The sequence below is a fragment of the Pseudophryne corroboree genome, chromosome 11 (assembly GCF_028390025.1).
Source record: "Pseudophryne corroboree isolate aPseCor3 chromosome 11, aPseCor3.hap2, whole genome shotgun sequence".
Classification (NCBI taxonomy): Eukaryota; Metazoa; Chordata; class Amphibia; order Anura; family Myobatrachidae; genus Pseudophryne; species Pseudophryne corroboree.
The window spans coordinates 343,776,187-343,791,280 of NC_086454.1; the positions used below are offsets into that span (position 1 = coordinate 343,776,187).

The 15,094-nt window shown below is 50.1% G+C and overlaps 1 protein-coding gene across 1 annotated transcript in view; it reads left to right on the top strand.

The window, feature by feature from the left end:
• The first annotated feature begins 7,331 nt into the window (after positions 1-7,331).
• DBNDD1 (dysbindin domain containing 1) overlaps positions 7,332-15,094 on the top strand; it is a 30,957-nt gene continuing 23,194 nt past the window's right edge. Inside the window, exon 1 of the mRNA XM_063945932.1 lies at positions 7,332-7,573. Within this exon, the coding sequence (XP_063802002.1) occupies positions 7,543-7,573 (31 nt within the window). The 5' untranslated portion in view covers positions 7,332-7,542. The remainder of the gene's footprint in view (positions 7,574-15,094) is intronic.

Consider the following 15,094-nt stretch of genomic DNA (forward strand, 5'->3'; position numbering starts at 1 on the left):
CGCATGTGTGGCAGAGCTGTACAAACAGGTTTTGTTGTGCAGTCTCTGCGCAGCCCAGGACTTACTCTTCTTCCTGCTGTTCGGGACCGGAATTGACGTCAGGAATCCCTCCCTAAAAACTCTTGAGCCCGCCTGTGTTTTTCCAGACACTCCCTGAAAACGGTCAGTTGCCACCCACAGGCGCCCACTTTCTGTCAATCTCCTTGCGAACGCCCGTGTGAATGGATCCTTCGCACAATCCCGTCATAGGGTGCCGATGTCTGTTGCAGCCATGCTACGCGCCGGCACAGTACGGTGCATACGCATGCGCAGTTAGGATCTGATCGCCCGCTGTGCGAAAACCCACAGCAGCGATCAGATCTGAATTCCCCCCTAGGACCTAGTCTGCAGGGAGGTGCAACCTCCAACCTGGTGTGCTACAGCACATGTGCAGCCTGCAGTGACAGTATTGCACACACGTGCAGTACATAGCTCCTGAGGTGAGACACCTGTTAGCTGCAAGATCCATTACTCTGTACCTGCCGTTACCATATAAGTAATAATAAGTAAGTACATAATAAGCCCCGCATCCTGGTTCAGGACTCTCCGTGTGGCCTAACAGTCACTGTAACATCTTCTGTGCTCCTATTGTGACCTCCATCCCTATAGGCCATGGGGGTGATTCCGAGTTGTTCGCTCGCTAGCTGCTCTTAGCAGCATTGCACACGCTAGGCCGCCGCCCTCTGGGAGTGTATCTTAGCTTAGCAGAATTGCGAACGAAAGATTAGCAGAACTGCGAATAGAAATTTCTTTGCAGTTTCTGAGTAGCTCCAGACTTACTCCTACACTCAGGGCCGGTTCGAATGCCCTCGGCGCCCCGGGCAGGGAATGGGGGCGTGGTTTACTACAGGGGGCGTGGTCAGGCACGCCCCCTGTACAGCAGAAGCGCCGCTTAAATGCTGAGCGGTGCGCGATGACGTCATCGCCCACCGCACAGCAAAAGGTCCTCTCCGCGAAGGGAAACTAGACGCGTAGTGTCTAGTTCCCTTCGCGGAGAGGACCTTTGCTGTGCGGTGCGTGATGACGTCATCGCGCACCGCTCAGTAATGGTCCTTTTTGCGAAGGGAAACTAGACGCGACGCGTCTAGTTCCCTTCACGGGACCAGAGCCGCAGGAGCCGGGGGGACACAGCGGGCAGCGGAGGGCACAGCAGTGGCGGATCTTGCCATGGTGCGGCGCCCTCCGGATGGCGCCAGCGCCCTCCGGAAGGCGGCGCCCCGGGCAAAAGTACTGCTTGCCCGTGGCAAGATCCGCTACTGCCTACACTGCGATCAGTTCAGTCAGTTTGGTTCCTGGTTTGACGTCACAAACACGCCCTGCGTTCGGCCAGCCACTCCCCCGTTTCTCCAGACACTCCCGCGTTTTTCCCTGACACGCCTGCGTTTTTCCGCACACTCCCTTAAAACGGTCAGTTTCCGCCCAGAAACACCCACTTCCTGTCAATCACACTACGATCAGCAGAACGATGAAAAAACCTTGTTAGGCCGTGAGTAAAAAAACAAACTTTTGTGCTAATTTAATTGGCGCAGGCGCACTGCGAACATTGCGCATGCGCAGTTTGCGACTGATCGCTCCGTAGCGGAAAAAAAATAATGAGCGAACAACTCGGAATCACCCCCTATATACTGACCTCACTTACCATCAGGTATATTATGTGCACAGCCGTGTATTCCATTACATATCACTATATAAGGAGAAAGTATGATGAACATTTCCATTGTTTTCTAGTTTACCGGCAAACACTGGCATCACAGAGCGCCCCCTACTGTATATTAGCCTGACTTACACCATCTGCATCTGTCCTCACACAGGCACAGTATGTGTAACACCAGCCATTGTTATCTGCTTCTTCCTGGATTGGATCTACACTCAGGGCTGGTTGGAGCGCTTGCAGTGCCCCGGGCAGGCAATGGGGGCGTGGCTTCATACAGGGGGCATGGTCAGTTACGCCCCCTGTACAGTATGAGCGCCGCTGAAATGATGTGCGGTGAGCGATGACGTCATCGCGAACCGCACGGCAAAGGTCCTCTCCACGAAGGGAAACTAGATGCTACGTGTCTAGTTCCCTTCGTGGAGAGGACCCTTGCTGTGCGGTGCGTAATGACGTCATCGCGCACCGCACAGTAAAGGTCCTCTCCACGAAGGGAAACTAGACGCTACGCGTCTAGTTCCCTTCACAGCGGGGGGCAGCGGGACAGACCGGGCAGTGGGGGGCACAGCAGCAGCGGATCTTGCCATGGTGTGGCGCCCTCCGGATGGCACTGGCGCCCTCCGGAAGGCGGCGCCCCGGGCAAAAGTCCTGCTTGCCCGTGTCAAGATCCGCTATTGTCTACACTCTAAGGGTGGAATTCAAATATTTGAAAAGTCGGTTGGGTGTCTGTTTTTTCCTGTCTATTAGATAGGAAAAAACAGACTTCCAACTGACTTTACAAACAATTGAATCTCCCCCTCTGTCCACTACACCTGTGTTTCCCTGTGACCAAGGATACATACACCCCAGTGTCACATAGTCCTTACTACAAGTTACCGGTGGTGGTGGATTTCCCACAAGGCAGGTGAGGCACATGCCTAGGGGTGACACTTGCTGGGGGAGGCGGCACAGGATGCTCACATACATAAGATGCCTGCCAGGGCCGATGAGACAGGGTGACTCTTTTTTTTATGTTTTTTGTCATTACAATTTATTTTTTTTAGTCTGTAAAAGGGGGGGGGGGGGCAGTGGTCTGAAAATTGTGGTGGCGCAGCGGGCGGGTGAGGTTGGTGCTGCTTTGGCAGCTGGGAGACCCCAACATGAAGGGAGCAGTGAAATGATGACGGGGGGTAACCGATAATGTTGTGCCTAGGGGCAGCCTGACCCCTAAATCTCTCTCTCTCTCTCTATCAACCCTGGCTCTGCATAACATAGATCAATGGGCTCCATATTCTCATTGGTATAATGACATCATGATTGTTATAATTAACTTTTTTTTATACCTATATAATTGGTTTGTAAGCCTAAAGCTGCATACCACCAATGGCTTAAACAAGGGGAGATCTCTACGGGTTATACCCCATCCACTACCCACCCTACTACTAAACCCTATTCTCCTATGCACTAAGGAGTGATGCATATTTGAAGAGACAGGAGACCTCATCTCTCAGTTCATGTAGAATGCGGCAGGCTGGATGGACGTCATTCTCACCTCTCTGCACTTCAGATGTCCTCACTGGCAGATCCTACGTAGATCACGTAAAGTGTGTCTGTTCCTGCTCCAATAGTGATTACTTTTCAAGTAGCTACAGGGAAGCCGCTAGGATATGGGTCTTCAACCTGCAGCCCTCCTAATACTAGGACAGTGGTCTCCAACCTTAATTGGGGTATGAGCTACTTTCGGAAAATAAAAGTTCTGAAGGAGCTACCACCTCCCCCCAATGCGTGTGCGTTCCTGCGAAAGTGGGTGTGGCCTCACAACTACAAGTAATGCACCCCCCCCCGCGTAGTGCCAGATACACAAATAATGCCCTTCCGCAGTGCCAGATATTCAAATAATACCTCCCAGCAGTGCCAGATACACAAATAATGCCCCCAAGCAGTGCCAGATACAATGCCCCCACCAGTGCCAGATAAAATGCCCCCTCGCAGTGTCCGATACAGTGCCGCACACAGTGCTAACCCTTGCTGGCTTCTTCTACTGCCGCCGATGCTGCTCCTCCTGTATGAGGAACGGAAGAGGAGGAGAGCGCAGCGTGCACCTCTCCTGTGAAGTCCGGAGAGCGGCTGCGGTGAGGGTGACAGAGTCTCCGGTGGCGGCGGTCATTTAAAATATGGTGCCGGTAAGTGAGCCAATCAAAACTTGCGGTCCGGCAGCCAATCAGGTGCCGCCACTGCCGGTCCATGAGCTCTGATTGGCTGACGGCTGGCACCATATTAAAAATGAAGGGAGGAGGAGTGCCAGTGACTGCCCAAGCCCGTGCGCTGTGTGAGCTACCGAAAATACTACTGCGAGCTACGGGTTGGAGATCACTGCTCTAGGACAATATATCCTTAATCAGTGCTGCATAGAGTTTTTCCTTCCTAGAAACCTTGTTTATATTATTTTGTTGCTCTCCAGAGAAGCTCTAGCCTGAGACACATTACTGAGCAAAGAGGTCTTCTAATGGTCAATGTTGCCTGTTACACTGCCTAGTTCTGAGAGATGAACCTGGGAAAGTAGACTCGGCTTCAGACCATTTGTGGCCGCATAAGGTGAGGAAATAGACTGTTGGTTAATATTCCGCTCTGTTCCACACCTTACCCCTTCAGATTGAGTGGATTAATGCAGAATTTGTGGTATTAGGAAAGGTCTATTTGTCTGAATAAATGACACAAGATTACAGGGGTCTTACAGGGATCTCCTGAAGAGTCTTGATGATCATTCTTGATGTGGGAGCGGTAGGTTATCTCATGCAGCAATGTCTGCTCTCCCTGTGAATGAGAATCTGGCTCTGCAAGCCATAGATGACGGTTTAGTAAGAATATCGTTGTTTCTTGCAAAAGTGCCTGTTTATTTATAAATTGGTATTCTCTACTGCACCTCATTATGTTATCTCTGAAGCCTTGGACCTGCTTCAAGAACACTTGCCAACTTTTGATTGGAAGTCTGGTCAGATTCCCGCTGGAGGCTCTATAAATGCTTCACTTCAGAGAAGCCTTTAAGCTCCATTCACTTAGCTCTTACTGAACGTCATTGTAGAGATGCCTCTGATCCCTGCGATCGCCAGGGTGATGACACACAGGACACTATTGTCAGTCATTCTAATGATCAGCAGCAGAGATGATTGGCTCATAAACACCAGAAGCATCTTCCTCTGCTGTGTCACGGTGGACGCCTCGATTTCTGTCATTGGGCAGAGGAGAACGTTAACCACCAGCGCAGTGCAACTAGGATGAATCCATTGTCCGCTTGCCTCTGACATCACCATTGCATTCACCTCTGAAATAGGCCCAAAATGTATTAGACTAAGGCATAGGAGCCAGCTCTGTCCAATTCTATGCACCATGCTTGATGACTTTATTACTATTCCCTATGGGAGACCCCAGTTGGTGATTTCAGTTTGGGAGAAGTGAGGATGTTGCGCTGTGCATCACATCGCCTTGGCGCCACGCACAGCTGTACAATGCCAAAAAGTTGTACCACTGCGAAGCCAAGAGTGGGCAGCAATGACATTATTCATCGCAAATAGACTAATCTACTGAGGAAGTGGGTCATAATCAGGAGGCGGGTCTTTTTTGGGCTCTGAGAGGGTGGAGATGCCAGGAAAGTTCAGCCACACCCCCTTCAGTGTACAGCATATACAGGGAGCCCTGGTATTCACAACAGGGAGTGACCACGCTCAACACTTGGCCACGCCACCGACACTTTCAGGGTCCAAAAGATTTAATTGCAGCCGCGTCTTTGCATGGGATTATTCCAGTGTTGTTCAACCACTGTGCCGTGGCACACTAGTGTGCCCTGAGCAGTCTCCAGGTGTGCCGCCATAGAAGCAGAGCCAGGCCCGTCAGTGTGCTGCCTCTACTGAGGCCCTGGAACGATCAATACTGGTGGGTTTAGTGGTTGCAGAGCCAGTTCTAATTTTGGGTCCGGGCAGTGTTGGGCTCTTCTGGCTTTCTCAGATGTGGCTCAGGCGTTACCTATGGAGAAGCTACGACATGACATCCTAGGACACGCAACTGCACCATGCATCACCATTATATTTGAATGTGCCTTGGCAATATTTAGATCTTGTTCAGTGTGCCGCGAGTTGTAAAAGGTTCTAAATCTCTGGATTATTCAGTCATATAGGAATGGGGGTCAACGAGAGCAACCCCAATCACTTTCAAAATTTGGCACCTCTTGATTAAGGTGCTATTTATCATTATTCGCCTCACCGAGGTAATACATTTAATTATCCAACTATATTTATTTAAAGAAAAACTGCCAGGTCAGATAAGTTACCCCAAGGTGGGTTACTGTGTATACGAATGAGCGGGCATGCTGTCTCACTACATACAGGGGAAATGAAAGCCCAAATTTGGACTTACAGTCTTTAAGTAAAAGGAATAAAACATTTAAAGCAGTGATGGCTAACCTTGCCACTCCAGCTGTTGTTGAACTACATATCCCAGCATGCCCTGCTACAGTTTTGTTATTTGGCCATGCTAAAACTGATGCAGGGCATGCTGGGATGTGCAGTTCAACAACAGCTGGAGTGTCAAGGTTAGCTATCACTGATTTAAAGTATTACATAAATAAGCACTATATATATATATATATATATATATATACATACATACATATCTTTATTTATGTAGATAGATATTTAGATAGATATTTAGATAGATAGATAGATAGATAGATAGTTTATCTTTAACTTAAGTTCATTAAATATGTTTCTCTTTTTTTCTTTATAAATACAAATAATTTCAGCGTTATTGCAAAAAAATAAAATAATATAAATAAATAAATAATAATGAGATTGTTTGGGATGGCCTCCACACGGTCCTGGGGCTGGGGTGGGAGAACTGCAGGGACAGCAGGATGCCAATTAACTGTCCAATGGTGGTTTATTAATTTCATTTCCTGCTGGTGTTAATAAATACATAAACACTTAGAGCCTGATTCAGTGATGTAAGCAAACGCCGCAGCCAAAAGGCCTAATTCAGACCTGATCGCTCCTTTGCGAATTTGCGATCGGATAGTCACCGCCCAGATAGACTGAATATCCGCCCCGTGCAAGTCTGCGTACGCCGTGCGGAAAGCTTTTCAAATGCCAGCTGCAAATCCGTTAACAACTCACTCACCATGGAATGATTTTCCAGTCTGTGCGCAGCCCAGGACTTACTCCTACACTACAATAGAATCAGGCTGATCGGGGCCGGAGCTGACGTCACACACCCTCCCGAAAACGCTTGATCCCGCCTGCATTTTTTACGGACACTCCCTGTTGACACCCGCAAACGGACTCTTCCTGTCAAACACCTTGCAAACGCCCGTACGAACAAATTTTTCGCACCATCCCGTCGCTGTCCGACGCGCCTGCATACACAGTTTGGACCCTTTCGCACGCTTTTCGAAAACACACAGCATCGATCAAGACTGAATGATCCCCATTATTGCATGGGATGTGCTCCTGTAGGACAGCCAGGTATATTGTACCGCAGAGATCTGCAGCGTCCAACTCAGATGGGAGTTCAGTCTCTCCATCCCACCTCACTAGCCTGGGCTCCGTGCCAATGTCTCCTACACACACACATACACAGACACACACACAGACACCCTGAGACACCCCTCCCCTCACTGACGCTCACTCCCTCTGTATACTCATTTGCAATGCAAGGCTCACTCCTCATCAGTGAGGCCCTCAGGCTGGGGATGTACGTCTGTGCTGCATATCCGCCAGCCTGTCACTGCTGCCTGCTGTAAGGAGGGGATTAGTACATCTCATGCAGCCCTCTGCCCTGTCTCTTCCTGCTCAGCTGAAGGAGGGTGCAGCCACAGTGTCTGGATGGAGCCCCAGCCAGGGCCTGGTCCCTCAGGTGAGAGATGTTGGTCCCTTCTCCCAGGAGATGCTTCAGTCCCTGCAATCCTGAGTCTATGAGTTGTGTGGGGATATTCGATGAGTTATTTGTGGATGAAGGGAGCAGGTTGGGAAAGTGCGCATGGTGTCCTGGGATGCTGGGGACGTGGGCACTTTGCTGGCGGTCACTGCTGCATTGCATAGAGAATATTAATAGAGACCAACATGACATTCTGCATTAATAATAAGCGATAATGTTTCTGTGACGTGATGTATTCTCTCCAGGTGTGCACATATGCAATATCAAGTTGTCATCATCAGTTCTCTCATCATGATACATAATATTCTTATTTATCAATATTGTGTTTTTCAATCTTCTTTTTTTTTTAATTTTGAAATGTGTATCTCACAGCTCTTCCATGCAATAATTCCGTATCGCCCGCAGTGGGGGACGCCTGCAGATGATTGCTGGAAGCTGTGCAGACAAAGCAGATTTTAGGAATATTTTGTAAGAGTCCCAGCAGCGTCTGCAAACCACAATTCCGGCTGCAGTGTTGCTGGTATGAGAAGGGGGGGCTGCTACAGTATATGGGGGGGGGAGCAGAATCTGGGAACGCTGAGAATTCCTGGTGTATCAGAGACAGGACAGCTGCACAGAATGTAACAGAGACAGCGACACACTGTACTGTGAGGGTGACATCCAGACACAAAGCCCCCGGGCGGTTGGTGTAAGTTTGCAGAGCTCTGTAAGACACTTGTGTAATCCCGGGAGCAAAGCCTGACAGGCAGCAGTACAGCTTGGGAAGGCGGTTTGGGGGGAGGTCAGGGATGGGGTGCGTAATTTGGGCTGGTAATAAAGACCGGCCCATCCTTATTCTCTGCCATTCAGAAAATATACCATGGATGCACGATAACAGTAGAAGAATGGAGTTACATCTAGCCAGATATGATGGACAAAAGTTGAATTTCCTCTGTTAGCTCCTCACGTACACAGCGGTGGACGGGTAATGCAGGCTGTAGTAATGCTGGACGGCCTCAATCATCACAGCAAAAGCAGCTTCACCGTCATAAGGCTCAGCCTGGTGATGCCAATGGCAACAGATTGCTGCCCCTAGAGAGTGGCATGATGAGAGTCACACGGCATTTATTCCGAGTGACACTGTCCTCTGGGGGGAGCTGCAGCTACACAACACAATTACCCAGTACCAAGTGCAGTATATACCCAAACCTCCTAACCCACCGCTCTATGCTCCTCACTCATCCCCTCTGTGTCACCCGTCTGTCTGCCCCTCCCCTATAGAGTGTAAGCCATACTTGCCTACCTGACCCTCTCCATGAGGGAGAAAATGCTCTGTTCCTGGACTTTCCTGGTAATGTATGATTGCCATCACCTGTGGTGAGCTAGTTAATTGATAAGAAAGGTGTTTCACCACAGGTGATGGCAATCATACATTACCAGGAAAGTCCAGGAACAGAGCATTTTCTCCCTCATGGAGAGGGTCAGGTAGGCAAGTATGGTGTAAGCTCTCATCCTAACCCACCGCTCTATGCTCCTCACTCATCCCCTCTGTGTCACCCATGTCTGCTGCTACTCCCCTATAGAGTGTAAGCTCTCATCCTAACCCACCGCTCTATGTTCCTCACTCACTGTCTCTCCCTTCTGTCACCCCTGTCTGTCTGCCCCTCCCCTATAGAGTGTAAGCTCTCATCCTAACCCACCGCTCTATGTTCCTCACTCACTGTCTCTCCCTTGTGTCACCACTGTCTGTCTGCCCCTCCCCTATAGAGTGTAATATCTCATCCTAACCCACCGCTCTATGCTCCTTAATCACTGTCTCTCCTCTGTGTCACCCCTGTCTGTCTGCCCCTTCCCAATAGAGTGTAATCTCTCATCCTAACCCACCGCTCTATGCTCCTCACTCACTGTCTCTCCCTTGTGTCACCCCTGTCTGTCTGCCCCTCCCCTATAGAGTGTAAGCTCTCATCCTAACCCACCGCTCTATGTTCCTCACCCACTGTCTCTCCTCTGTGTCACCCCTGTCTATCTGCCCCTCCCCTATAGAGTGTAAGCTCTCATCCTAACCTACCGCTCTATGCTCCTCACTCACTGTCTCTCCCTTGTGTCACCCCTGTCTGTCTGCCCCTCCCGATAGAGTGTAAGCTCTCATCCTAACCCACCGCTCTATGTTCCTCACCCACTGTCTCTCCCTTGTGTCACCCCTGTCTGTCTGCCCCTCCCCTATAGAGTGTAAGCTCTCATCCTAACCCACCGCTCTATGCTCCTCACTCACTGTCTCCCCTCTGTGTCAACCCTGTCTGCCTGCCCCTCCCCTATAGAGTGTAAGCTCTCATCCTAACCCACCGCTCTATGCTCCTCACTCACTGTCTCCCCTCTGTGTCACCCCTGTCTGTCTGTCTGTCCCTCCCCTATAGAGTGTAAGCTCTCATTCTAACCCACCGCTCTATGCTCCTCACTCACTTTTTCTCCTCTGTGTCACCCCTGTCTGTCTGCCCCTTCCCTATAGAGTGTAAGCTCTCATCCTAACCCACCGCTCAATGCTCCTCACTCACTGTCTCTCCCCCCTGTCTGTCTGCCCCTCCCCTATAGAGTGTAAGCTCTCATCCTAACCCAGCGCTCAATGCTTCTCACTCACTGTCTCTCCTCTGTGTCACCCCTGTCTGTCTGCCCCTCCCCTATAGAGTGTGAGCTATCATCCTAACCCACCGCTCTATGCTCCTCACTCACTGTCTCTCCTCTGTGTCACCCCTGTCTCTCTGCCTCTCCTCTATAGAGTGTAAGCTCTCATCCTAACCCACCGCTCTATGCTCCGCACTCACTGTCTCTCCTCTGTCACCCCTGTCTGTCTGCCCCTCCCCTATAGAGTGTAAGCTCTCATCATAACCCACCGCTCTATGCTCCTCACTCACTGTCTCTCCTCTGTGTCACCCCTGTCTGTCTGCCCCTCCCCTATAGAGTGTAAGCTCTCATCCTAACCCACCGCTCTATGTTCCTCACTCACTGTCTCTCCTCTGTGTCACCCCTGTCTCTCTGCCTCTCCTCTATAGAGTGTAAGCTCTCATCCTAACCCACCGCTCTATGCTCCTCACTCACTGTCTCTCCTCTGTCACCCCTGTCTGTCTGCCCCTCCCCTATAGAGTGTAAGCTCTCATCATAACCCACCGCTCTATGCTCCTCACTCACTGTCTCTCCTCTGTGTCACCCCTGTCTGTCTGCCCCTCCCCTATAGAGTGTAAGCTATCATCCTTACCCACCGCTCTATGCTCCTCACTCACTGTCTCTCCCCTGTGTCACCCCTGTCTGTCCCTCCCCTATAGAGTGTAGGCTATCATCCTAACCCACCGCTCTATGCTCCTCACTCACTGTCTCCCCTCTGTGTCACCCCTGTCTGTCTGCCCCTACCCTATAGAGTGTAAGCTATCATCCTAACCTACCGCTCTATGCTCCTCACTCACTGTCTCCCCTCTGTGTCACCCCTGTCTCTCTGCCCCTCCCCTATAGAGTGTAAGCTCTCATCCTAACCCACCGATCTATGCTCCTCACTCACTGTCTCCCCTCTGTGTCACCCCTGTCTCTCTGCCCCTCCCCTATAGAGTGTAAGCTCTCATCTTAACCCACCGCTCTATGCTCCTCACTCATCCCCTCTGTGTCACCCATGTCTGTCTGCTACTCCCCTATAGAGTGTAAGCTCTCATCCTAACCCACCGCTCTATGTTCCTCACTCACTGTCTCTCCTCTGTGTCACCCCTGTCTGTCTACCCCTCCCCTATAGAGTGTAAGCTCTCATCCTAACCCACCGCGCTATGTTCCTCACTCACTGTCTCTCCTCTGTGTCACCCCTGTCTGTCTGCCCCTCCCCTATAGAGTGTAAGTTCTCATCCTAACCCACCGCTCTATGGGGGTCATTCCGAGTTGTTCGCTCGCAAGCGGATTTTAGCAGATTTGCTCACGCTAAGCCGCCGCCTACTGGGAGTGAATCTTAGCATCTTAAAATTGCGAACGATGTATTCGCAATATTGCGATTACACACCTCGTAGCAGTTTCTGAGTAGCTTCAGACTTACTCGGCATCTGCGATCAGTTCAGTGCTTGTCGTTCCTGGTTTGACGTCATAAACACACCCAGCGTTCGCCCAGACACTCCTCCGTTTCTCCGGCCACTCCTGCGTTTTTTCCGGAAACGGTGGCGTTTTTTCCCACACGCCCATAAAACGGCCTGTTTCCGCCCAGTAACACCCATTTCCTGTCAATCACATTACGATCGCCAGAACGATGAAAAAGCCGTGAGTAAAATTCCTAACGGCATAGCAAATTTACTTGGCGCAGTCGCAGTGCGAACATTGCGCATGCGCATTAAGCGGAAAATCGCTGCGATGCGAAGATTTTTACCGAGCGAACAACTCGGAATGACCCCCCATGTTCTTCACTCACTGTCTCTCCCTTGTGTCACCCCTGTCTGTCTGCCCCTCCCCTATAGAGTGTAAGCTCTCATCCTAACCCACCGTACTATGCTCCTCACTCATCCCCTCTGTGTCACCCATGTCTGTCTGTCCCTCCCCTATAGAGTGTAAGCTCTCATCCTAACCCACCGCTCTATGTTCCTCACTCACTGTCTCTCCCTTGTGTCACCCCTGTCTGTCTGCCCCTCCCCTATAGAGTGTAAGCTCTCATCCTAACCCACCGCTCTATGTTCCTCACTCACTGTCTCGCCCTTGTGTCACCCCTGTCTGTCTGCCCCTACCCTATAGAGTGTAAGCTCTCATCCTAACCCACCGCTCTATGCTCCTCACTCACTGTCTCCCCTCTGTGTCACCCCTGTCTCTCTGCCCCTCCCCTATAGAGTGTAAGCTCTCATCCTAACCCACCGATCTATGCCCCTCACTCACTGTCTCTCCTCTGTGTCACCCCTGTCTGTCTGTCCCTCCCCTATAGAGTGTAAGCTCTCATCCTAACCCACCGCTCTATGTTCCTCACTCACTGTCTCTCCCTTGTGTCACCACTGTCTGTCTGCCCCTCCCCTATAGAGTGTAAGCTCTCATCCTAACCCACCGCTCTATGGCCCTCATTCCGAGTTGATCGGTCGCAAGGCGAATTTAGCAGAGTTACACACGCTAAGCCGCCGCCTACTGGGAGTGAATCTTAGCTTCTTAAAATTGCGACCGATGTATTCGCAATATTGCGATTACTAACTACTTAGCAGTTTCAGAGTAGCTCCAGACTTACTCTGCCTGTGCGATCAGTTCAGTGCTTGTCGTTCCTGGTTGACGTCACAAACACACCCAGCGTTCGCCCAGGCACTCCCACCATTTCTCCGGCCACTCCTGCGTTTTTTCCGGAAACGGTAGCGTTTTCAGCCACACGCCCCTGAAACGCCGTGTTTCCGCCCAGTAACACCCATTTCCTGTCAATCACATTACGATCGCCGGAGCGAAGAAAAAGCCGTGAGTAAAAATACTTTCTTCATAGTAAAGTTACTTGGCGCAGTCGCAGTGCGAACTTTGCGCATGCGTACTAAGCGGATTTTCACTGCGATGCGATGAAAAAGAACGAGCGAACAACTCGGAATGAGGGCCCATGTTCCTCACTCACTGTCTCGCCCTTGTGTCACCCCTGTCTGTCTGCCCCTCCCCTATAGAGTGTAAGCTCTCATCCTTACCCACCGCTCTATGTTCCTCACTCACTGTCTCTCCCTTGTGTCACCCCTGTCTATCTGCCCCTCCCCTATAGAGTGTAAGCTCTCATCCTAACCCACCGCTCTATGCTCCTCACTCACTGTCTACCCTCTGTGTCACCCCTGTCTGCCTGCCCCTCCCCTATAGAGTGTAAGCTCTCATCCTAACCCACCGCTCTATTCTCCTCACTCACTGTCTCTCCTCTGTGTCACCCCTGTCTGTCTGCCCCTCCCCTATAGAGTGTAAGCTCTCATCCTAACCCACCGCTCTATACTCCTCGCTCACTGTCTCTCCTCTGTGTCACCCCTGTCAGTCTGCCCCTCCCCTATAGAGTGTAATCTCATCCTAACCCACCGCTCTATGCTCCTCACTCACTGTCTCTCCCCTGTGTCACCCCTGTCTGTCTGCCCCTCCCCTGACAATGCTAAATTCCTTTGTCGTATAAACAACCCTTATGAAGCTAAGAACACTGTACGCTGTTTACTTAAGAAGTACCGTAATGATACGCTATTTGCGTAACGATCGCTCAGCCGTAGGCGAGACGCTCAAGCGTCACGTTCGCTCACGGCCCAGTGATCACAGGACACGTTATTGGTTATGTCTAGGGGAAAGATTCGCTGTAACGTAGCGTACGCTAGAGACCACGAGGAGGTCACCAGCGATGCAGACGCTCACAACACTATACCTTTATGTTAAACCTTATACCGATGAAATACACTGAATACCTTAATGTGAGTACAGGGTGTAAGTGCAACCTTGTGGAACCTGACTATCTACAAAGCTGCATGAGCGTCACCGACGCTCAAATGAACACTTATCACTATAGGAAATACACAGATACTGGTTTAGGTTTCCAAGGCCTATTAACTGTATTATGTCTAATATACTTGTAAAAGGGGATAACAGTACATATGATACACTACAATATAACAGAGACTTCCTAACCACAGAACTAAACAATAAATACAAAAAGACAATACTACACTGACCTAAATGCAATACGATACAATACTATAATACTATAAGGTATTTAAGAGAAAAAGAGGAGAGAGAGAGATAGAGAGAGAGAGAGAGAGAGATTGGCTCGCAGAAAGACAATGATTATGGAGAGAACTTACGCACAAAGGGTATGATCGCCAGCGCCTCGATATCCAGCTCCCGATTATCAGCAGATAACCGTTGATGAGAGAGTGAGAGCTGGATGTGGTCGGCCTGCCTATTTATGCTCCACACACAATGCAATCTCCTGGTCCTACAATCCCATTGTCCATTGGCCGAAGGAATTCGGCCCTGCATCATAACAAAAGGTCATAGGGTGATTCATACAGGTGGGCTGTGACGATTTCCAACAGCTCAGGTGGGTGGGAAACTGGGTTTCCCGCCGCATACCTGAGTATGTGCAAATCATAGAAATGGACATAAACTTCTTATGTCCATAACTATTCGCACGAGCGATTAATACGCTCCAAACCAACACCGGAATATTGCTAATTAAATACTCTTCCGATGGGTACCAAACACTGCAGTATGATTCCTGTTAAACCCTTCGTACGATGCAAAGAGGGATTCCTCAGCTCTGGGACATTATACTTTAACCAAACTTACAGAAACTATCAAAGGGATCATGATCTATAAACTACATTAATTGTGAACATTTGTAACTAATGAGTCGCACGCTACGATCACATAAACTCTACCGTAAATGCGCATACTGCGCGTGCGAGTGCACGCTATTGCGGGTATGCGCTTCCACGGGAGAGCGTACGCATGCGCAGCACGGACCAGTGTGCGGTGCAAATATGGCAACGTGCATTGAGACATTTTTTCTGACTTTGACAGTCCACCCTTTGG